Here is a 25,290-nt window from a genome sequence, read left to right as displayed (position 1 = left end):
CTGAATTTTTAATATTTTGTACATACTGTCCAATTGTATTGTTAAAAAATGGTTTGTTTGTCTTATCATGTTGAATGGAAATAAATGATAGCAAGAGTGAAACTGTTGCCCGTTTATCCGACTGTGGCGCACTTGCGGTAATATTCACGCGGCGGGTTGTCTGATAGGGATTCCTGGGACGTCTCCAAGCAACCAGAACCTGACGCAACCTTCCCGCCCCTCCTCCGGTAGCTCCGTGCTCAAAAACCAGTGGACCGTGGGGCTGTGGAGGCGATACTATCAGAGAGAGAGAGAGAGCTGGAGGTGTTCCTCGCTGACTCCGGGTGGATGGGGACACGTCGGACGGCCGCTGGAAGCCTCTGAGAAGGTAAACGAGCCACACGCGGTCCGCGTTGCCGTGTTTCAGAACGGTGCCGGTAGTTGTCTCACCTTGCGGCAGGGCTTCAGAAGAGCTAGAGGAGCCTGAAGACAATCACGTGGAAGTAGCATCACCCGCTTTTGGTAAATTTCAGTCTTTTTGGGTGTTTTTGTTTTTGTTTGTTTTTTTCAAATTTAAATTTTTACAGAAATTATTCCAAACTATTTGAAGAAAACAATGAGAATCACGTTATTATGCCGAGAGAAAGATTGAATGGGCTGCATGAAATTATGGCTTGAAATGAGTAAACTTGGGCACAACTTTGTATCCCGACGTTCTCCCCTTTATGGGCTAAGCTAGAATAAGGTCAAGGGAAATGATAAAGACAAATACAGAAGGGAAAACGAGGCTGTAGTTGTGCTGCTGTTATTACACAGCAAAGTGTTGATGTTATTTCCCACCATTTCTCAATATAATGTTTACTGTGTGTTTGTGTGCATGTGTTCTGCGTGGCTACACCCCATCCCACATAACTAAGCAGGCCTAAAATTTCAGGAAGTATTTTGATAAATCCTGAACAACTAAAGGAATTTACCTTAAGGGATGATTTGATTTAGGACAGGAGGAATTGTGTTTGATGGTCACAACACGGGACATTTACATAGATACTGTAACAAATGTCCCTCCGAATGTGCTTTTTATTTCAGTGCATCCTTCCCTCTCTGAATACAATTAGAAAGAAACACCTGTTGTACTGATGTCCAACATGGTTGTCTCCCTCCTTCTGTTTTGATTGGTTTAGCCTGTAAAGGTCGTACACTGTGAAGTAAAGACTGTTTTATTAAGTTTCTGTTGCCATAATGAAGGAATCCAATATGCCACAGTAATTGGGTGTTTACCTTTATGAATAGCGTTTGTGTTAACAGAGGCTATGTATCGCTTTGATCCTGCCAATGATTTCTATGGATAATGCTCATATTCCATATCAACAGTGCGGACTGAAATTCAGCACCCCTGAATGGGAATGACTCAGAGGCAGGTCGTGTTATAGATTGGAGAGATACACACTAAAGGCTGATTAGCTACTCTGTGGTTATGTTTGCTATGCAGACATGTCTGCATTTTCCAGATCGGAGAGCCAGACTTCCTAAGCTCTTTAGCCAGATGAGGTTCTGGCATCTCATATTCCGACACCACAAAAATAAATTTGATTTGTGTGGCAACGCTGCAACTGGATGTTGCCGAGCAATCAAATTCTGCAGCCTTGAAACCGGAGGAAGGTATGGGTAATGCTCGGCAATTTGGATGCCAGTTAGGACATTTGGATCATGGGGATAAATAATTCTTTTTCCCCCAGATTAGTCGGTGTTTGCATTTGCCCCAGGCTGCACTTGATATTCAGGATGTAAATTCTGGCTTTGTTATGAAGATTTCCTGCTGGTCTATTCAAAAGTGGCTGGGTTCACCTAAAGTGCCCCTTAAATGATCAAGCAGCCAACAAGAGGCTGGTTTACTGTTATGATTTTGAGCCCTTTACTTCTCTATAGCTGCGATCGTGGCTCGTTATATAATATTTGCTTACACTCACTTTTCCCCATCTTTCTAAACCTTTTAGCTCTGCAGTTTCTTTTTACAATCTAAATCACTTCCTTACTGTACATACGTGGTCTTTACAGACTCTTTAAAAATGCATGTTTCATGGATTTTCCTTCTCCTTCATTGGTGTCCTGTAACAATTTGGTCTCCAGAGGCACACTGATTCCTATAGAGAATAAGGAGAGGATCCATTTTTTGCGCATTCATAAGTCAGCTAATCTGCACAGTCAGAGGTCTGTTTTACCTTGCAAAACAGCCAAACCTATCATTAGGTAGAAGGGCAGTGACTTAACTGCTGGTCTGCTGTACCCATTATGGAATAACTGAGTGCTAAGCACTTATTGAGTGCCTGAAGCTTTTGTAAGAAGACACTGGGCAGAAAGTGTGCTATTGCTGCGACTGTTATAAGTCTGTGTTTGCTATATTATTTAAGAGGCTGCATTAAAAATTGAGTTTGTGACTTTATTTCTTTCCCCTGGGCATCCAGACTCACCCAGTGTTTCCAAAATGGTCAAAGAAAATACCAACATTTGGATTTATGGTATAGATTTACTTGTGCATGGACGTATAGCATGATAAAAATACAGGTCCCTTCAAAAATGTAACGTCACGTAACATTTTAGCCATGTTAGCAGCCTGACTTTTATTTAGCGCCATGAGGTTGATATTTGTTGTTTTAAGTTAAATATCTCAATAACTTTTGGCCAGATTACCTTGAAATTTGATAGAGCCATTCATGTCCCGCCCAAGGATGAACTGTAGAAAAAGCTATGGTTATCCATTTACTCTGAGCGGTCAAAATTTCCATATGTAAAGTTCTTTTGTTCATGACTATACATGCAAAACTAGTGACATTCCCATCAGCCTCAGGTGTAGTTTGTGTGCAGTGCTAATTAGCACATTTTAGCATGCTATCACGCTATCACGTCATTGTGAGCATGTTAGATGCTAGCATGGCTGTAGACTCTTTGTGCCGCCTGGGAGACAAAATCCATGTTGTTGAATACTGTGTTTTCCTTAAAAGAAAAAAGGTGTACAGCTAACTCTACCCATGTCTAATGAGGAGTTGTCAAATATGCCCATAATGTTGAGGATCCATTAAATTCTTTCTTGAAACATGTAAATGAATGCTACTTATGTTTTGGGCTGTAAATAGAAGGGTTTTTGTAAAAGAGGGAGCCTGCCAGTCATTGTGCCCCCACTGTCAGTCATCTGTCATTTCAGGTTGGTTCAGGCAATAAGCCCGGAAGACAGGAGGTGGAAAATTGCTGATTCATTTACAGTGCCTGTGTCGTTGCTATGGAAATGATTTGTTCCCGTTAAATGAAAATCCTGGAGGTGTGTTCCCTCAGCGCGCTGCTCCTTTAACATTTGATATGTGCGAAGGCAAACGCTCAATCTAAATCAGTTTACAGGATTACAGGAGAAGGTGCACAAACATTCATCATAATCCTCATTCACTCTCTCTGGGATATAATCTTAACTGTTATACAAATGAGCCTGTCAAGCTGAGGTGCAGGCTTTTTTTCAGATGTCATGTAACTTTTGTCTCTAGTCATTTGGAGGTGGTTGTCAGTGGTACTGTCAGCAAATGTTTCATAACTTGCGTCTTCTCTCCTCTGCAGTTCTTAAGATTATCTGCCCCTAAAACACCAATGGACTGATGAAAAATCCTTTAAAGCTTGACTTTTCTGACAAATAGCAGAGAAAGTAAATGCAAGAAGCACAAAAATTCACGACTATGGTCATTTCTAACAAGGAAAGAGGCCACGAATGAAGAGCAGATATTTATTTTTCTTACTTTGACACATTTTGAGGAACTTTTTGTACTTAGCAGATTTATGATGGATGCGCCCTCACCTCCTCAGATCATGGTGGACAGGGTTGGTGTCTCGGAGGAAGCAGAATTTGGGGATGATGTGGATTTGCCTGCGGATGACCATCTCACGACGTTGAAGGCCTTGACAGAGAAATTAAGACTGGAGACGAGGAGACCCTCTTACCTGGAGTGGAAAGCCCAGCTGGAGGCGGATAGCTTCAGAGAGTCAGGAACTGGGAAAGACCCGATTCAAGTGGAGCCTGAAGGGAAAGTAGTGGCAGCCAAAGAGGCTGTAGTGAACTCTGATGTGATTCAGTGCAAGTTGCCATCAGGTGTGCTGAAGGGATTTGGGAATATCGACGAGGCTCTCAGTTGGCTCAGGAGAGAACTGGTGAGACATTGATTAAATTCTTTACGATGTACAAATTTCTCATCAATTTTTTCACATATTTGTTTTGGTTGCATATTGCAGAAAGTAGTGTTGGACACTTGAGATTTATATACATGTTATCTCACATTTTGAATATCATAGAGACAACTGAGACAACTTCTTGCAACTTAGCTAATTAGAGTTTAACATTGAACACCATGTCCAAGTACTGTCCAGAAGAATCCCATTCAAACTAGTGAGTGAGATTGACTGGGTCTCAGGCAATAGCATCAGACGTTTCTTAAACGCAGTTTCTGCGCGTCTAATCCTTTTACTCTGCCCAATTACTCTGGACATTTACCCATGGTTCATAAGCTTGGACTGAGCACGCAAAGAGGCACTGACAGAAGCAGACTCGTACTCACACAGTATGTGGCCACAAACATTTTTGCACAAAGGCAGTGGACAAGAGAGATGATTGTGATCTTTGTACAGATGTTTGCACATAGACAGTGGACACAAAAGAGATACAATTGAGGAAGCTTATGTTGAGAAACTTGTTTATGGACGCCCCACTGTGAGTTTTCTTTTTTGATTTTGTCACAAGATAAAGACTGAATGCAAGGACCTCTGGTGAATCTAAATCGTGTGAACTACATATAATCTGTTGTTGGAATCACACTTGGATTTAGAAACTGTTAAGCATATAACTAAAAATTGCATTTAAAGAAATAGTTTGACAATTTGGGGAAATATGCTTAATCTCATGAGGTGAGAATATAGGCACCACACATCTCTGTGTGCTCAGTATGAAACTACAGAAGGAGACGGTTCGCTTACTATAAAGACTAAAAACAGGGAAACAGGTAACCTGGCGCTGTCCTAAGGTTAAAAAAAAATCTGACACCCACCAACTCTAAAAATCACTCTCATACTCTATAAAAGCCCAACGTGTTCGTTTTAGAGCTACAACTATTTAATTATGTAATTATTTTCATCATCAGTTAACTTGCCAGTTATTTTCTTCGATTAATCGTCTTGTCTGTAAAATGTGAGAAAATAGTGATAAATGTCTTGTTTAGTCCAATTAGCAGTCAAGACCCAAGGGTATTCAGTTTACTATCATGATGACACGTAAAAGCATTAAATTCTCACATCCCTCATAAGATCCCGCAACATAAGGTCCAACTTAACTGTTGTTTCCGAAGCTTTCAACCACGTCTTCATGCCTACCTCCACAGACAGCGTTGCTCAGTTGTCATGGAGATGGTTTGATGGTTTAGTTGTTATTGCCTGTTATCATGTGACCAAATTTACATACCTAGGGAACAAGATAATAACTAAACCGTCTCCATGACAACCGAGCACCTCTATCCTCTGGATGACGGCCATGACATGGTTGGAAGCTTTGGAAATAGCAAAGTAAGTTGTGTTGAGAATTTTTTCCAAAAATTGCCCGATGTCTTACAATTATTTACCCTCTGTCAAAGGAATAGCAGTATTGTTGGGGGTATTTTTACTTGACGACAACATTTAATCAGGAATCAAAATTGTAGTTGATTAATTGCCTCATCAATTACTTAACAGGAGGTTTTATCACATTTCCATCTTTGCGTCCCCTCATCTCTGTCTACTTTTTGCAGACCGACATGCGCTTGCAGGACCAGCAGCTGGCAAGGCAGCTCATGCGGCTCCGGAACGACATCAACAAGCTGAAGATCGAGCAGACATGCCACCTGCATCGCCGGATGCTCAACGATGCCACCTTTGGCCTCGAGGAGCGGGACGAGCTGTCAGACCTGTTGTGTGAATGCCCGGTGACCCCGGGCCTCGGCCTCTCGGCCCCGCTGAGACTCATCGGCGTCACAAAGATGAACATTAATTCTCGCCGGTTCTCGCTCTGCTAGTGGGTCCTGAGTCCTGAATACAAAACAGCTTGTCTAATCTTTGCTCCAGTGCAACACGCCAGCCATGGCCATATATTAGATAGTGGTGAAATCCTTTGTGCTTTTAGGGCTTGACCACATTGTTGTGAGGATGAACCCAGTTTTATAGTCTCTATAATCAAAAACAGAGATTTAGGTAATGAATATTATTTTGGAAGAAGAGTTTGACTTTAGTAAGTACATGGCAGCTATATACCACAACCTCTCTGTCTTAAAACCGCAGCAGATTTTAAACCTTCAGGCCATCATGACTTGAAACACAATTCTAGCAGTTTTAAAACTAAAATAAAGCAATCTCAAGCTTATTCCTGTCCTTTTTATAAGCCTTATAAGTTATATTGTTACTCAGTACGTTATATATTTCCATGTACTTTGGTTGTTTGCTTTGGGCTTTATCCACATGCCAATATTTATCAAGCACAAATTAAATATTTAACCATATTTCTACTGCATACAGGCCTCTGTATGATTTTTTTTTTTTGTCCTGGATCTTAATATAAATGTTTTGTGCTTTTAAAAAGATGCCTTAATGTTGATACAAATTGAACACGATATACCTAATGCATATTTGATTTAGCAAGTAGTATAAATCTTAGGGAGCATCATTTTTTTGTAGAATATAATGGAAATGATTTAATCTTTATAATGGTCGTCAAATTGCACTAGCTACTGAACTCATGACTGTTTCTAGTCCATTGCTGACGTTTGCTTCTTATAAGTAACGATCGCTTGCAAAGTCTTGAGCCCTTGGTTGGAGCTATGCCTTTTTCTCTAATAGTTGAGCTCCAGCCAGGAAGTGACCATTTGAGATGGCAATGTCTGTTTGAAACAAAAACATGTCATATTTTCATGGATAAACATTGAATTATAACTTATGTAGATCTCCATGTGTGTACCAAAAGACATGATTATATGGCTCTTGTTATAACCCCTCTTGTTATGTTGGCAGTTACTGTATGATTGGATATAACATTGGATATATACTCACTACTATAACAACAAATTGGGTTCAGGGGGCTTGCATCAGAAACGTGAGCATATTAAAATTCGAGTCAACCATAGTCCCAATACACAAACCATTCACTAGGAAAATTAGTTTCTGGATTTGATACCCCTCCTTGTGGCCCAGATATGCCATAATACAATCTAAACAAAGCCCATATTTACGCAGCTTTAAAGCTCACACACACCTCAACATCTAATTTGTTTGCAACAGTGGAACAGATAGAACAGATTACCTCTTATATCAACCTATGAAATGATGACAGTAACACTGATTTGTGATACTGCTGTTACTAGTGTTCCAACATTATATGATCAGCTTTCTGTACCAACGCAATACTTGGCCTTAGTCTCAGTTTGCACTGTCCCATGAGGAGTGAGGCATGATGCCACCTGTTAAGAAAATAACTGCTATGTCGACTGGATCTTGTGTTAACAAGCCTATAATCCAATGGAACATACCCTAAAACTGGTTTGGTAAAATATGATACCCTGAAATGGGTCATTGTAAGTGGTAGTTTGTCTGTACAAATATACTGGAAATAAATAATCCATCAAGAGACTGGATGTATTTCTTATTCATCTTTTAATTTGCTGTCATGACAACATAATCTCACCAATAGCCCTTCATGTTTTCTTATGGTAAGAACTGTCACTCAAACGCAGGATAAAAGGGGAGTCTTTTATCAGTACACTATGTATTAAAGTGCTCGCTGAAGAAATAAAAAGATCTCAGAGATCATGTGCAGTCAAAGACACTTGGATACACTAATCCAGCAGTCCTTCTGAAGTTGGATGTCGCGATATTACTGTTGGACTGAAGCTACTAATGAGCTTTCTCCAGGCCTTGAGGGCTTTTAACAAAATACCTGAACAGGACAACTTGCTATGTCCCCAATGTCATACCTGCTCGTAAACTTTTTTAACTACTGTTTCAGGATTCCTTGTGATAGCAGTCATATTTCATTAACATGCGTAAAAGAATATTTTGATGTTTTGGGAAATACATTTACTTGCTTTTTGAGAGAGTTAGATGAGAAGGTTGATACCAGCTACAGCCAGTAGCCGGTTAGCTTGGCGTAACGCAAAGACTGGGGTGAACAGCTAGCCTGGCAATGTCCATAGCTTACAAAAGCTGCCTACCAGAACTTGAAGCTGACTAAGGTTTGTTTAAACTGTACAAACAGTTTGCCATTCTACAAGGTTATTGTTGTTTTTCCATTCATGGTTTTGTACAGATTAAACAAATCAGATCAAATGTAGTGTAAGTAGTTTGCCTTAGAAGTGCTGGCAGGCTAATTCTGTTACCTTCCGACAAAGCCAGGCTAGGTATAACCCCGTTTCCAGTCTGTGTGCTAAGCTAAGCTTACTGGCTGCTGGCTGTAGCTTCATCGATATGAGGGTGATATTGACATTATATTCGAAGTCTTGGCCATAAAGTGTTGAACTATTCCTCTAAGCTCTGGAACATGACATGAACTGGGTCTCTCACTTCCTCTCTTCAAATTAGCCTCTGTCATTTTTGCCCTGATGCCTTTTTTCTACAAATAGTCAACTGTGCACACGGCACAAGAGCTTGTGTAAACGGTAGGGACCAGCCCAGGCTCCCACAGATCTGGGTACATGTGAAGACATGAGCATGGGAGACATGAGTTTTTGCATGTGAGAGTCAGTGCACCCCACTCGCTGATCCCCGTGTCCCTCTCAATCTAGAGAGCCCTAAGTGGCATGTAATGAATGACTTTGTTGAGCCTGAGATTTTCATGCATGAGCTCCAGCTTTATGTGGGCTTATCACTGCTGAAAGCCACAACTCCTTTTGACTGAAAAGCTGCCAAAGGGGCCATCATGTACATTTTCTAACAAGCTGCTGATGATCAAGGTGGTTTCATTCCTTTTTCCTTTTTGATTACTTTTTGGATGATATTTAAACTATTATAATGAAGTAAATACTGTGGAGCATTTTTAAAATCCAAGTAAAAGTTTGTTCCAGTGAAAAGGAAAAACAAAGTACTTTGTGCTTGTTTTGACTCCAGTTCTGCCTGACAGCTGTTCGTGTGGTTTGCCACTTTATTCATTTCATGCCTAAACCATCTCATTTGCACGACAAAATTACTTGACAGGAATGAAATCAAGCACTGTATCGGCTGTTCAAGCATAACGCCCAGATATTTTATCAGTGAGCACAGTGCTGATGCTAAAATTAGGCCATGTTGAGAGTTTAAATAAGAAGTCGGTTTAGGGTGTTTTGGATGTAAGTTATTTTCTTCCAGTTTGATTTTAACGAATCTTATAGAGAGATGCAGTCAGTTAATTGCTAACTTTACCATTTGTCTACCAAGAGCTTTTTTTCTGATGTTCACGACTGGAAATGTAGGTGCCGTTCTGTTCCAGGAATATAAAAGATGTCACACCACAGAGAGGAACTTCTCACCAGGGCTGAGCTGCAAACTCAAGCGTGAATGGCTGACAGAAGCCTCAGCAGGTGAACAACAGGGTGAGACTGGCGAGAATCCCACACAGCATCCGAGGCCAAGTCTTTGTGTAGAAGTGTCTCAGTACATCCTATCTCAGCAAAGCTTTCCTTTGAAGTCAACCACAGCACCATAGTCCAGAGAAGAACACAATAAACAGACAAAGCGGTGTGAAATGCAGTATTTAATTGATGGGTTATTCACGATGATTGGATGTAGGCTTATGTGATGTGATGACAAAATTTCCTATTCCCTCATTTCTGACACTTTGCAAAGCTCAAACTTTGCTTGATCACCATCAGTGATTTACTGGAAAAACATTTAACAAGCAATGACACACTTAATTTTTTAATGGCGTGGAAATAAGAGCTGAATCAGACTGTTTTTGTTGGAGAAACAAGGCGCATTGCAGACACATGACACAGACTCATGAGGCTTTAAACTTGACCACACAATTAAACCCCTGGAGTGTCGAGACACTGATTCTGACTGTGTTGGTTATTAGAAAATAGATTTATAAGGTCAGAGGAACACTTGGACCAGCTCCTAGACACCTATTAAACATGTCCAGGAGCTAAAAATAGCTTTCAAACCATTATGTGGAACATTCATTTGGGAAAAAGCCCCCTGCCTCCTGATTGCCTTTGATTTTGGATAAGGCTGTGTGCTCTGTGTATGATTTAGCTAGCAAGCAAAGGAGTCTTAACTGAATCATAGGACACTGGTTTTAATGTTTGAAGCTATGTATTATTTGAATTTATTTAATCTTGCATTTAGTGATTTTTTTTTAGCCATTCAGGGGAAACAGAAACAAAACAAAACCTACATATTATCACCTTTTAAGTTGATATTGCGAGCTTGTAGTTGCCTATTGGTGCATTGGGCTGACATGCAGCAACCAGCAACATTAGTATTAATTTGGAGTTGTGTTTCTGGCCACCTGTTGAATAAGTTTGATATTTACTCTCCTTTTAGCTTTGTTTTTGGTCTCCAACAACTCTTGAAGGAAATATCTCTCTCTTTACCTGCTAAATGCTCCAATATGTTCAGCTAATTGCATATCCAGTCTGCTGTTGGTTCTAGGCAGGTAGTGCAGTGGGTTTTTAAGAGCTTTTTTTTTTTTTCTCCTAAAAACATCTTTTTGCTGTGGCCAGAAAATATGTTCATTAGAGTGGTGAGTGTGAACAAAACAGTTCAGTTGCAGGCTGTAAAACCAAAACAGTGAGCTGAAAGACCCTAAAAAGTTCTGTAGATCTGATGAAAACTGAGCTGGGTGATGATTCTCTGTGGGGTCATCACTACAAGTGATTCCTTTAGCATACAAGTAGTCGTCTCATCCATTGTTAATCTTGTAAATATTCACTATAGCGTACGGTCAACCAAAACTTTACAGTAACAACTAGCAAAAAAAGTCAAGGGAGGCAATTGCAGAATGTTTCTACTTAGGTTTTATTCCTATGAAACTCTACAAAAACTCAAATTAAGTGAAATGTATTAATAACTAAACTACATAACCTAAATCATTGTCTATACTATTCATCTAAAGTTGCATGTCCAGTGTAGTCAAGGACCTCTAAATGTAATCCACTTACCTTTATGGCAAGCGTCCAGTTTTCATTCCTGACTACAAGGATCTTTTAACTAAAGCAAGTAAAGAAACGCACCTATCTCATTCTTCTTTATGAGGGAAGCTCATGCAAGGGGGATAGGAGTCACTATAGCACTATAGGGGTTCCAGTTCTTGTAAAGACAACTGGCAATCTCAATATAACACAGCATGGGAACTTTTAATGACTTAATCAAAGCCACTGATCTAGTTAATAATTATGTGCTTTGAATGAGGCAGTTTAATGAGCCGTTCTGTTTGGTCTAAAATTGGATTACAAGGACAATTTACAGGAGGCCAATTAGGACGACTCCGTGTACTGGGAGAAAAAACACACAGTTCAATTACACTGAGAGAATGTCAAAAACAATCATTTACTCTCCTTCTGTACCAAAACAATGTAGCAACATTGTCACTAACAAGTGCAACTTACCGTGAATAGTCTGTTAGTGTGATGAGAAAGAATCTGTATTTGCACAGTGAGATCATAGGGTTCTTGATTATCTCATCCTTTTGTTTGAAGCAGACAGTGTCTCAAGCCAGAGAGGCTATTGGTGTAGCGTTCCAGTCTGTACATGCACTCCTCTACCTCTGCTTCAATCCCACAACAGACATGACACAACCCAGATAATGGGCAATCATCTTTTGATTCCAGTTTGTTTTGAACTTTTAAACTTACTGGGTAAAAGTCATGAGACTGTAAATCTGTGAAGGAAATGGTTTAAAAGCCTAGAGAGTGGCTTCAGAGAATGGAATGTGCTCGACTCCGACTGTCCTGCCAATTTCTTGTCCCTCAGACTCACAAAACTAATCCCCAACTTTGAGGCTATTCAACAACATCCAGCGTGACTGCTTTGATGAAATTCAGACTGAAGTTCCACAGCAGCTTAGGTGCATCCAAGCAAATGATCAGTCAGAGAGGATCATAGTCAAGATTATAAAATCTTCATCACGTGTCAGTTTTTCTGTATGAAAGTCAAATTAAATGATTTTCATCTCACCCCAAACTGCTGATAATGCAGCAGACAGGGGCAAAACATAATTACCATGTATTTGTATTAGACATGATGATGATGTAATTTTACAACACCAACAGACGAACATTGTAACGTAGCTGTTATTTAATAACTATGATTTGCTCAACAACTGTAGTTACAGTTCATAATAACTTGTCTGTATGTGACAGACAGTTGGCAACAGTACTGCAGTGTAAAGGCACGATGACAGATGTAATGTCACAAGACACAACAAGATGACCTGCATGAGAATAACAAATATCTAAAATCATAAAGTTACATCAGCCATCAACTAAATGGCTTTGTCAAATACAGTCCCCACTCAATCAAATAAACTGAATGAGAATTTCTGTTTTTACAGCATTTCCTTGGTCAGTTTGAATAAGGCAAAATTATATAAATGAGTAAACACTTATTACAAATGATAGTATAAAACAAAGTGGTACACAAATCTTATTGAAAAACAAAATTATATATATATATAGCAAAATGTTACACTCTCACAGCAAACGCACAAATGTGAAATAACTGAATAAAAAAACCAAACTTCTTCTGTTGAAGCTGATTGACCTATAGTAATACAAAAGCACAAACCAGTACAGCTTCAGTCCTAACCTTCTAAAACATGTACACAGTCCTCTGACGGATTCTCCAGAGTCTTTGCGGTTATTCAAAACAGAAACATTCTCAAAGACACTGGAGATTTTCGCTACATTGCTGACAGCAGTGGCAGATACTGCCAATAAATGAGTACAAAAATCAAAGAAACTTTAAAAACATATCAGAGGCTACGAATCCCTCTATAACGCAAATAGCCAACTAACTGCATGTCATCTACAGGGTCTGCATAAGTGCATTTGTTGACTTCATGTGTTTGTGGTAATAATGTGAGGTTTTCTTTGAGTGCGTAGGGACTATGGTACGTCCTCTTGACAATCAGAGGAAAATACAGGTAACCAAATCTTAGGTCAGTGCTAAGGACCACCTTCATCTGATCCATTCAGCTCATGCCTACTGTTCATTTGAGGAGTGGCCATCAGTTCATGTCCTCAGCTCTTGCAAATATACCTTTGTTGACCATGTCAGGGTGTCACTCCCTCCTGGTCCATACTGCAGCCAAGAGCTTCAATGTCATTACTGATGTCGGTGATCATACGGTCCCATTCGTCACCCTCGGAGGCCTCCTGGCCTTCGTCTGAGGTTGCGCTGTCGCCACTTCCCCCCGCTGCCCCGTTGCCATTGGTGGTGGAATCAGAGGCGGAGCTGGCCGTACGTCGATAGCGGCCGAAGCTGTCTGTGATTATTCCTCGGCCATCTTTGACACCAATGGTTTCAAGGAAATTCTCAAAGTGCTGGCTGTCCTTCTCTGGTATGAAGGGACGCAGGCCTGCCGGGGACAAAGAAAAAGCTGTAAACACTAATATAAACATTAGTACTCATCACCAGGACACAGGTATATTTTGAAGTTTAATGCATATATGATCGTGGGCTGTGACAACTGCCTTTTTAGCACATATTTTATGACAAATATGTTTGTATTACATTGACTGTGACCCTAACCCTAACATATGGGTAGGTTTATATTACTAAGGAACCAGCAGCAAGGGATGTCTCATGACTTCATGTGGAGACACGAAAGTGGTTCTGAAACTGCTGTGGCCAGAAAATTGGAAGTGATTGTGAGGTGTGGCTTTACTGGCCTAACCACCAAGCAAGACTGTAACAGTTCACTTCACTATTTCCCACCCTCCACTCATAATGATCCAAGTTTAGACCAGTTCAATACAGTAGACAGATAACAAAACTTATGCAGGAAAAAGGATTTCCAGTGGAAACAGGTACTCAGTTAGCAAGCCCTCCCTGACAAATTATGTTAAGAGGGATTGTACCGAGTAGGAGGAACTTCCTGCTGTCCCCATAGAGTTGTCGTAGGTTTATGCAAAACTCATGGATGGATGCACCGTTACGGTATTCATGGAGCAGGGTAGCAAACTGCTGGATCTCCTGCGATGACAGTTTTGTCCGCAGCTACAAGGGGGGAAAAAAAAGAGAGAAAAATCAAAACAAGAATCAGTCAAGCTTAAAAAAATGTTTTGTTCTCAAAATCAGAGAGGGACAAAGAAAGAGAAGCGAATCATCCTACTGTGGTCATGTAGTCCTGCAGCAGCTCTGCAGCAGTGGTACTGAGCTCTCCTTCACTTGCAGTCTTCGTCTGAGGGGATGCTGGGGTGGAGGCTGTTGGAGAGTTTCTTTCTGCCTCCACAGAGACCTGGAAAGGACTGACAGAGGAATACATCCCTTGTAAACGGCAAGCAAAAGTAAACCACTTTCAGAGTGCGTGTCAAAATCTTTCTTGAAAACTATACCTAACATGGGAACAAAATAGAAATCTTGGACTTTATACTTACAATGTGCTGCCTTCTGCTTCAAAGGCCTCTTTAACATCAACTTTGTTTGAAGAGTCATCTGCAAAATTAAGGAAGATGCATATTTACAGGTTCACATGTGGATAAAGCTTTGGAATGTTAACAGCATTGAAAGACGGAAAAATTCCAAAGTCTGTTTTCAGTATTGAGAGGTACTTGGAGAAAAACAGCACGTCAGTACCTAACTATGACACCAAGTTAAATTTCACAAGACAAACATGTTATGCTTGTTAATAAATGTTGCCAATACCTGTGAAAAATATCTGTTAAATGTGTGTGTGTGGTTTCAGTCAGTTTGTTTTTGTCTAGAGATCTTTTCCTTTCCTTACCGCTGTATAGAGAAAGGTGTCTTGTAGGTGTAGTTGCTCCATCAAATATGGCTCTGTCCAAGAAGTCTATGGTTGATTCTGTGTAAACGATCTGAAAGACCTGGCTGAGCAAAAGACACAGCTCCTCTGCCGCCGCCTGAAAGACAAGGACCAAAAAAAAAATCTTCTTTTGCAATCATGTCCGCATTATCTTGACATTTTTCAACTTCATTTGAAGTCATATTCCATTCTTATTTGCTGAAGTGTGTTTTCTTTACTTTTCTGGTCTTTACATCAATAAGAACACGTGAACAAACAACTAATTATGTGAATCAGGCCAGACTGTGGTTTCCCGTACACTCATTTTTATTAAACTAGGCTTTCCAAACATTAGTAATTGCTGGCTATTAGAAGTTGAAATCCATCTCATTGTACCAAAAAACAGCATTTCTTGAGGATGATTTCCATAGCTGATTCAGTTTACAATCTGACACTTAACCAAAACAGCATTGCAGGTTGGTTGGAGCAGGTTTTAATTTCACATTTTAAAGCAGTCTCTGTAATTTATTTGATGTGCACCTTAGTTCAAAAGGCCTCATTCTCAACTGCGTAACCTACTTAACTAACTAGATGAATCCTGCAGATTGCCATTTAGCTCCTCCAAACATGCCTGTTGTTAGCATAAAGTCACATGCAAAATATTACCTTATTATCAACAGCCAGCACAAGCAGACAGCAGAATTCGACAAGCACAGCTCCGCTCTCTGATAAAGAGCTCAGGGTCTGAGATTTGTTGAGATCAGGACACGAACTGGGACAGGGAGAACCTCCTGACTCCTGGGCTGAGAAAAACACAGAAAAATACATTCAGTTAAATTTGAGTATTCAGACGTTTGGGCCACTTTATTTGATCATAATTTCAGGTTATTGCTAGTTCCTCTCCCAGATACTTGCCCATAAAATACTGGTTTTAAAATTGATCAAATCCCTGTTATTCCCTCTTAATTAATTTGTCTCTGGGCAATTAAATATAGATAACATTACCACACAAAAAAACAGGCAGACCTGACACCACTGACTACAACTCTAAAAAGTGTGTTACAAGAGGACTGCAAGTAACTCCAGTCTAGATGATCACTGTATGAAGCTTCTGTTGAACAAGATCCTAAACCCCTTCCCTGTGTATTCTTAAATTTCAGTTATCTTACAACTTCCAACAGTCTGACAAATTTTACGGCTTCATTTTAATATGTCAACTCTTGCAGGAACCAGTGGGGGGGTGTGTGTGTGTGTGTGTGTTTTTTTTTAACCTGTTTTGATCACCACAAGGTGCAACGAGTCATCCCTGATATAGGAGACAGCAGCAATATCATGGATGGGCACTCGCAGGATGATGTCCTCTCCATCGCGCCATACAAGCTTTATGTTATACGCCGACAAGCTCACCACTGCATCCTGCTCTGATGTCAGCTGGCCTGCCAACTGATGCGATTTCTGAAAATCACAGAGGCATACAATGAGTGTAATTGTCCCTGTTATGATAGACATTAAAAACACCCAATCTGAGAACTTTAATATTCCAAGTCACCATAAATAAATATAAGCATTAAAGCTTTTATCAAATATATTCTCTGTTAGCATAAACAGTACTGTAAGTATTACAGGAATTTAAAAAACTATCCAACGGGTCTATCCAACTATCCAACTGGTAATGGATCAAGTTGAATCCCCTTACACAGACACATACCCTTGCATTATCAATGAGCTGCAGCACTTCTGTGCGACTTGATGGGTTCAAGTATCCTGGAACTGATGTGAGCTGCCCCAAGTACTGAAAAAGACAAAATATATATATTTAGTCTTTTACAAAGAGCTGAAAAAAATTCCAGGTAGAAAACTAACCTAAAGATTCCTCCATTCTTTCCATCTAACTGAATAGTACTTCAATATTTTTAATATATAGACGGGGGTTTTAAGTCACTGTTTATATCTCACACTCACTTTGACTTCCTTCTCAATATAGTCGTTAAGCAGGATGTCAGGGTCGATGCGGTGGTCAGGCTGAGAGAGAGAGAAGGTGTGGAGGGCCCTGCGCTCCGTGGCCTTCTCTTGGGCCTTCTTGTCCCTCCCTTTCTCTCCTTTCAGGAAGACTCGCTTGAACGGAGACACGATACCAGGCTGGTGAATAAAGACAAAGAGAGCAAGGAGAAATGAGAAGATGTTGTCTGTGTGGTAATCCAACAGCACAAGTGCGTGCTTTTGTTGTCAATTCGCTTTCAAACATGCAATACTAAGTTCATATGGATATACTATAGCATGCCAAACTCTTTAAATTATACACCTGTGACAATAAACGATTCTTTGCAACAGCATATCATTAATCATTACAGGACATTTTTATGTCTAAAACACACATAAGATTCAGTTAAAATGGGTTTGCAACACAGTAAAGCACTTCCAACGCAGCTACAAGTTAAATGGCACCCCAAAAAACCTAGAAGAGGCTACATCAAACTTCTGTTGACTGTTGTACTTGCATGCCTTGTAAATTCTGTTGACCCTGTTTCCCCTGACTGTGCTGGTCACTGCAGAGTAAGATACAGCAGAAGGACTCATAAGAGAGAAAATGCAAAGCCCTTTGAGCAAACCCAATGTGTCTTGCTCAAATGTCAACGATAGCATCTGCAAAACGCAACTCTGTATTTTGCAATAATGGAGGGTTTGCAGTTGAAGACAGTGTGAAACAACAAACAACAGAAGCACATCTTGACATCTCAGTTGTGAACATCAACTTCACACTATCAACAAGCAGTTGCCCCAGATGTGTCACAACAGAAAAATATATTTTCCTTTTTTTTTTCAAAAATGTTTCTGTATTTACCTCAGAAGCTATTCTTTGCTTTGCTTGCATATGACTAGTAGAAAAAACATCAAGTTATATAAATATTTGGCTCTAGTATCATCTGGCACAATGTCAACATTGTTGCTCTATTTAGGAGCTCAGTTGAGTGTACTTATCAAAAACCTTGCTAAACTCTGTCCATTAAGATAAGCCTATGCACAATTACAAAAAAAACAAAACATTTCAGAGCACGTTGCTAGATTTAAAGCATTCTAAAAAGCCTACCTCGTTCTCCATTAACCCACACGCTTCAAGAGTCACCTACTCAACGGCAAACACACAGCCTGGCCACGGATGGTGCAACACTCACACTGCCTAAACTAGTCACCTGTTGCCTCCACTCACACACAGTCACAGCTGCCAACTGGTGAGACACACAAAGGATCAAACGCTGCCTGAGCGTGTATGAGAGGGGTGTAACCCCCACAAAGGAAGAGAAATGTCTCTGTCTCTATACTCAGGCACAAGAACAGGAAGAGGACCAACCACAACTTCCTGTGATGACACGCTCATACATGCATTTAAGGTTGAAATGCTTAAAAGCTGCAACGCACTCTTCTTGTTTCGAAAAACTGCTTCAAGGATGTTAAAGACAGAAAAAAAAATTTAAAAAAAGAGTGTGTTAATAATCACGTTTGTTCCACACCTTCAGATTTAATTGTGATGTGATGATTTCTTCCCTCATTATATCATTTAGGACTCTGAAAATGAAGGTCCTTACACATCACTTCTGAACCACAGAAATACAAGACAGTGCATGTTCTACTGTGTTGACCACAAATGTCACATTGCAATGCTTTTTGCGATACTACAATTAATATGCCAAACAGCACAGACAATTAGATGTAGCTCTTGAGGACTTAGTTCCTTTTTCAGACACTGTAAATATGTATTTGAATCTTCCACTGTGCCCATAATTTGGTTCCTGCTTGATGTGCTGACACTTGATCACAGACTTTAGACTTCATGGAACAATACAGCCGTATGATCAGTGCATTATTTAACAGTAAGTCGCTCCTGAAGACAAGTGCATTAACATTTTATGCCTTTTCCTTGTGAAATGTGAGACGAGAGCTACCATAGTTGACCCCAGTGAATGACCTAAAGATGAACAGGTGCCTTTTCTGATGAAAGTCTGTTTAAAAAGAAACATAAGTGAGGATACTGTATCGCTTCTTTGTGATGTGATGACCAGGTTGACAATAAGTGTAGGCTGACATTTAAACTCTCTCATACTTAAGAACAACGCAGGAAAACTTAGATGAAGCTTAGATCAAGTGTGATGAAACAAGGAAAATACAGGCACGTGCTTTTATAGTGTTTTGATTTAACCATATTCAGAGTGAGAAAGCAGGGTATAAGACTAGCAATCCAATCCTACAATTAATCACAGTCTCTTGTTCATGAACAAGCTAGTCACAGTGACGTATGTATGCAATATTTGAGTATTTGTCCCCCTAAACATAAGAATTTTTCCACAGTGGCCCTACGGTGAAACGTTATGAACTTTTCCTGCCTTTCCAGAGCTAACTGGCAGCACTTCTGTTATGTGAAGTTCTATACTTACTATTTTTTAGTGTTAGCAAGACATTCATACCACTCCAGTTGGGCTGAAAGCAAGCTAATACAATGTATGTGTGAGTGCAGACAGCTTTCACTGTGGTTTATTCTTGTGAGGTAATTCAGCTGTAAATTTCCTTAACTTGTAAAGATATCTTGTCTATATTTCATACTATCCCTCAGATTCCCTGACAAGTAGGAAGCCTTTATAAATGAGTTCCAATAAATCAGTTAGCAAATTCAAAGTAACACTGTGATGTTATCATTTGCAGGGGTTTGCGCTTTCACATGAACCTGTCCGAACATAAAAATGGGCCCTACAGTGAATATAAAAGTAAACCTGGGCCAAATGCTATTCTCTATCACCACCAAGTGGCACAAAAAAGAACTGTACTGATGACACAACAACTACAACATGATATCAACACTTAAAAATAGAGAAGGAACAATATTCACCTGGGGATGTTTGACTTTCCAAAAAAGCTAAAATGGCCAGGTGTGTAAATGTATTTTTTAAAAATCTATTCTTTTTTTAATTTGGTGACACAACTAGGCATGATATTATTATTGATAAGATATTTCCAATTGGAAATTTTGAAGCTATGTCTCATCAAGCTAAGACTACACTTTGAATTAGTTAACACTGCTCGAAAAACATTTCCTAGCCACAACAAAAACCTTCGTAACACTAGGCTATCACCTCATTTCCGTCAAAATTTCCCTTCAAATCAAGAGGAGAATTAGATGGGAGTTAACATCGGTTTTGTTGTAATGGAAAAAATATGGCATGAGCAGCATAGTCTGTTTACAAAGATGTCAACCTCAGACACTTCAATTCTCATTATGCTGCTCAAGCTGCAAGCTTGTCATGAAATGTCCTGCCGGGATTTAGTGGGTCCTGCCCTTCAGTTTCCTGCTGTGCCAACAAGAATAACAGAGGGAAAATGTCCCCTTAACACAATAGGAAGAAAAGATAAAGACGTGTCTCCAAAAAAATGTCAGCTATGTGCCTGAACATAAAGACCCCTCTTCAAATCACGCAGGATGATCATTAGAAAGTATGTGTATATAGTGTATGTGTGAGAGGGGGATGGATGGTTGGCACAACGGTCGAGTGCTGGTTCCCTTTAGCATGACTGACACTGATAACTGCTGCCTCTGACAGCTGATGCTGAGCACACAGGTCTCCCACGACCCACGCCTGCAAATAACAGCGAAGGTTATTACTCTTGGAAAGCGGGCTATGCTTTTGTTACTTTCTTGTGGATACCGGCATCCCGATATAGCGTTGCAAACTTCACCTTCACTGATAAAAATCCAACAACGGATAAAACATTAGCCTCATTAATACGACTGTGGTCGTTGATTTCCTTTGAAGTAGATTTACCACAACCAACACCCACTACATCTGAACACATTTTAATGAACTATAGTACGAACAAAGCACTGTGTTGAAGTAGGTGTTATATATATATAATACAAAAATTAAGACATCCCGAAGCTCATGGTAACCGAGAAAGTAACGTTTTCGACCTAACTTAAAAACACTTCACTCGTTCTTTAGTGTCAATCTGTTGCGCTTTATCGTTAATTTGTGTCCATTCGGTAAGTTACAATTTTTCCCATTTTAAGTGACACTGGTTGACGGAGAAAACATAACATAAGTCAGTGTGTTATTCTGAGTGATTTAACTCTTTCCGCTGGTCAGCTAACTGACGGTGAACGTTACTCGATGTTTGATTAAACTTACCCTGCTAACAGCTAAGCTAGCCAGGTCTTATTAGCTAGTAAATTAGCAGGCTAGCCAGTCAACTTCCAATAAGTGGCGTTATGTCAAATACCAAACTTACCTTTTTCACTTTTTTCACATCATCCTCCATGTCTATGTAAAGGTCCTCTTCTTCATATTCAGTTCAGCGTGGAGGTCCAGGTTAGACAAGACATAACTACCGAAGCTTTTTACCAACACTCATTTGACAGTAGTTCGCTTGCTAGCCTAGCTTAGCCTAGCCTAGCATTGGTAAAGTGATGCCCGAAATTGAGCTGACAGCAAAGCGCCATGCCGGTGTCTGCCTTACTCCGCAACCATTAGAAAAGGTGCCGGCGCGCCACCAATGTGAAAATGGTATGCTTCAGTGCAGCTAAAACGATTGAGGAAATAGTCTGTAAAGAAGACAAACTCGGACAAAACAGGCAAAACTTTTCAATCGTGCCGCCATTTTGGGCGTTGAACTGGGGTCCAGCATGCTTTGCTTTGCACAAACCAAAACAGCTGCTACTGTGTAGTGTGATACTGGTACCGCCAAAGGCTTAGAGAAACCACCCTGAAGTACTGTCAGCTCAAGTAGCTGACCAGAATCACAAATTAATCCGTTTACTCAATGACAGAGTCTCACTTAAGACCTCTGAATTATAGCCACAAATGCAGACAAAGATTGAATTTACATAGGCGACTGTTACTTATCTTAGCTGTAAATGCCTTTTCATTATTTCATTGCTACTTCTGATGCTTTGTTTGTTTTGTCTGTTTCTGCAACAGGCTCACCTGTGATTTTTCTGTTATTACAATTAAAAATATCACCTGTTAAAAAAAAAGAAAAGAAAAAAAACACTGTTTACAAAGCCTATACATAATGAAGTGAGGAACAAAAAGTGAGATTTGGGGGTTTGCCAAAGACAGCTGGGGCAGAAGGTCAAAATATCAACCTCTTGTAGAAAATGTGTTGTTATGAAGTGGCTATAAGCAGGACTCCTCTGTGTTTAAGTTTTCAGTAAGCCATAACTTTTGAACTTGCACACCTAAATGTAATACAGCTGTTATTAATGTTACACCTGTGCTTTCCTGCTAAGATACATCTCAATGTCTTGCTCTGAAAAGAGTTTTTCAAGTCAACAACAAATGCAGGTATTTTACATGTAATATTTGTGACAATTTTAAGTGTCCATCAAAAACATATCTTGATACATCGTTTACACCTATTGTTTACTCTCCCTGATTTACTAGGACAAAAATATGAACAATCAAGACAGCAACGGAGAGAGAGAGCAAGATGAGACGAGTGGAGAGAGACAGAAACATGCACAGATACAGCAAGAGGATATGAAAGTGGAAAAGAGACCAGTCCCTCACAGGGTTGGCTGCCTATGAGTGCCAACAAAAGAAGGGTAAGCTCTGCACACATACAGTAACTACAGAGGTATTTATTTACTTTTGTAGTATGTCAGCTTCATCTGCGTGGATTTCCTAGACCTGTGTATAAAGCACAATTGTCTGTGGGACCTCATGGGGCTTTTATTACACACTATAAAATAGTTAGAGATCTCAGCAGCTGTGACCTCTCAATATACCGTATATTATAAAATAAAAACATGTTGTATTTGTAAAATTTGTCCATCATAGGGTGACCCCCCCAACTCATCCTCCTGATATCCCATGTCCCAAGAACTTCTCTTGCCGCAAGTTTACCAAAGTGGGGGCTACGCCGTCTGTCAACATCTATATTTTAACTATTTTTCCAGTGTGAAAGTGGGAATTCCTTTATAATTAGTGGTGCCGGTTAGTGAAATGGTTAGCACCCATATTAGAAGTCTGTCATGGTCCAACCACATAGGTGTTTACACCTAAAGGGCCTAATTAGCATTTTCTCCAGTTGATGGCTATCTCGCTTACTTTTCTGTTGGTTTCTTTGTGACAACTTAGACCTTAATCATTCGTATTCATATCTAATCAGAATAACACCTCTGTGACTGTACAGGGCTGTCACAAGCTAAATTAAAGATTTACGCCACACAAGCTGAAACGTGTGCTGTAAAGCATTATATTAGCACACATCCAATAACCCTTTAAAGTGTGTACACTCACATCTTACACCTTTGCAGGTGATATATTGCAGCCATTTTCGTTTGTCAAAATGTGAAAGGTGCATGTGAATACAGTACTGATATATATTGCATTTTCAAATACTATATTTATTTTTCTCTTCTGGGATGAACAGTCTGATATATGAATCTACAGTAAGGCTTAACATTACATTTTCAGCATAATATTTCTCTTTTCTTCTAAAAACCAAAACATACAAAAAGAACTTTAGCACCATATGTTATTAATAATATTCATATTGTTCCCAAAAATAGGGTGTAGGTACAATACTGGACATCAGTTTTGCTTTTTTAAAGAATGGGGATTCCATGAAACAATTTACTTACATTTTATATTTAACAACAACAAAGAAATCATTCCTTATATGTTCTCAGTCACAACAGAGGTTGTATGAGTACACTTTCATAAAGGTGCTACAGACTGTAGCGAATTTGCTTACTGACATTGTGCCAACTTTTGGAATACCCCGGATAAATCATATAGCCTAGGGAGTATCCTGATAGGTTTGTGAAATACACCAACAAGCCAACACAATCTAGAAATTGATTGAATATAAACAAAGCAATATTTCCCAACACCTTTGATAACAATTTCAAAAATCAGCAGCAATTAATATGACAACCATATTCGCTTCATTGGAATATCAAATCCATTTTTAAACAAAATATTACAGCCAATTCTACAATAACAACAAAAATAGATACACACAGATTAAGGACATATAGATGACAGGAATTTACAACACAGCAATCACGTTCTATATATTTTTTTACTCAAATTCCATTAGCAGAAGTACATTTGTGCTCCTGTGTGTTTGCCAAAAAGATGCATTGTGTCATCTGCCAGTTTCATTCTCTCAAAGAAAAAAAAAAAGAAAAGAAATCCTAGTGCAGATTGAATCATAGTAAAACAAAAACATACTGAATGTTGAAACCAGTATAATTAACATATGAACAGGAGAGTAACTGTGTTTTTTTGTGCAGATTGGAAAATCAAAATGGCACCATTGAGAGTTGAGTTCTGCTGTAAACTGTGTGGATTTGAGGTGCTAGCTTTTGAGCATTTGGAGACTGCAAGTTCTTAGAGTGCAGGTTCTCTCAGTCAACCGGAAGGCCATGCTCTCAGAAAGCCAAAAGTGGACTCTGCAGCCCACAGTGGTAGCACCTTTTAAATGTATTTATTCAGCACCAGGTTATTAACAAAAATCAAAGAAAAAAGTAAAAGAAGAAAATGCACCGTTTTATCATCTGAACATACTGCTTCTACAGCCAAACAGATGGTCATGACACAAAGGTACAGATTTAAACCAAGTCAAACACTACAATTGCCTGCTGCTACACATTAATGCAGAAATCAGAGGGTTTGTTGTGCAGTCAAGAGCACTTACATGCTAAATGTTGACAGTCACCTCACAATGAGTTCTAAAGGCATGCTGGGAGGTGGTAGGAAAAACAGGAAATGAGGTTATTCAAAAGTGAATCAGTGATCGGGCCTGTTTCATCATTCAATTGTAAGAAAATGTAACACAACGGATTTTTGCGCATTTTGTCTTCATCGACTTCTTCCATGTTTTATTCCAACTGCAGGCATAATTGTTTTGGCTAGAGGATGTATTGTTCACACGAGACAAACGACACAGAAAGTTTACGTCTTGGCACTACAAATCATTCATCATTGCAAGACAGAAGAAGATGTAAAGGCATAGACAAAAGTACAAAACAATCATTGACCAAATCGTTCAGTATCTTGGCTGGCACCTGTTATGACCTGTTATCCATCCAAACAGTCCAAAACCAACGCTTTTGAGCTCAGTCCAAACTGCTAATTGTAACTTGCTGAATGAGCTTGGGCGGTAGTGATTCAGCTTACTGAAACGTAATAAAGATGAGGAACCCTACGTTCAAGTACAGAAGATGTTCAGTATTGCCTTACTATTTCTCCTATGAATTTGAAAGAACCAGTAATTGGGTTTCACACAGTACCCACAGTACTTGGTTCTGACACACTGTGAAGTTTAGTTGTAACACT

At 39.6% G+C, this 25,290-nt stretch overlaps 2 protein-coding genes across 5 annotated transcripts; one reads left to right on the top strand and one right to left on the bottom strand.

Annotated features, from left to right (window-relative positions):
• The first annotated feature begins 343 nt into the window (after positions 1-343).
• fam167ab (family with sequence similarity 167 member Ab) lies at positions 344-7,631 on the top strand. 3 transcript variants are annotated; one of them, XM_040125584.1, is made up of 3 exons: positions 344-367; positions 3,823-4,164; positions 5,787-7,631. In XM_040125584.1, exons 2-3 carry the CDS (start codon positions 3,826-3,828, stop codon positions 6,048-6,050), a joined length of 603 nt encoding a protein of 200 aa, XP_039981518.1. In that variant the 5' UTR covers positions 344-367; positions 3,823-3,825; the 3' UTR covers positions 6,051-7,631. The 3 variants fall into 3 exon arrangements, with proteins under 3 accessions (XP_039981518.1, XP_039981516.1, XP_039981515.1); XM_040125582.1 differs by having other exon boundaries at positions 344-501; XM_040125581.1 differs by lacking the exon at positions 344-367 and having other exon boundaries at positions 3,799-4,164.
• Positions 7,632-12,276: 4,645 nt separating this feature from the next.
• ccm2 (CCM2 scaffold protein) lies at positions 12,277-21,649 on the bottom strand. Of its 2 annotated transcripts, none has more exons than XM_040126181.1 (10): positions 21,233-21,649; positions 16,922-17,098; positions 16,668-16,751; positions 16,231-16,414; positions 15,626-15,762; positions 14,942-15,077; positions 14,595-14,652; positions 14,330-14,465; positions 14,076-14,214; positions 12,277-13,573 (listed from the first exon to the last, which is right to left on the bottom strand). In XM_040126181.1, exons 1-10 carry the CDS (start codon positions 21,260-21,262, stop codon positions 13,269-13,271), a joined length of 1,386 nt encoding a protein of 461 aa, XP_039982115.1. In that variant the 5' UTR covers positions 21,263-21,649; the 3' UTR covers positions 12,277-13,268. The 2 variants fall into 2 exon arrangements, with proteins under 2 accessions (XP_039982115.1, XP_039982116.1); XM_040126182.1 differs by lacking the exon at positions 21,233-21,649 and adding an exon at positions 18,048-18,252.
• Positions 21,650-25,290: the final 3,641 nt, after the last annotated feature.

This window comes from Xiphias gladius, chromosome 4 (assembly GCF_016859285.1).
Source record: "Xiphias gladius isolate SHS-SW01 ecotype Sanya breed wild chromosome 4, ASM1685928v1, whole genome shotgun sequence".
Classification (NCBI taxonomy): domain Eukaryota; kingdom Metazoa; phylum Chordata; class Actinopteri; order Istiophoriformes; family Xiphiidae; genus Xiphias; species Xiphias gladius.
Note: the sequence above shows the minus strand (reverse complement) of the source record. Positions and strands in the feature narration are given on the sequence as shown.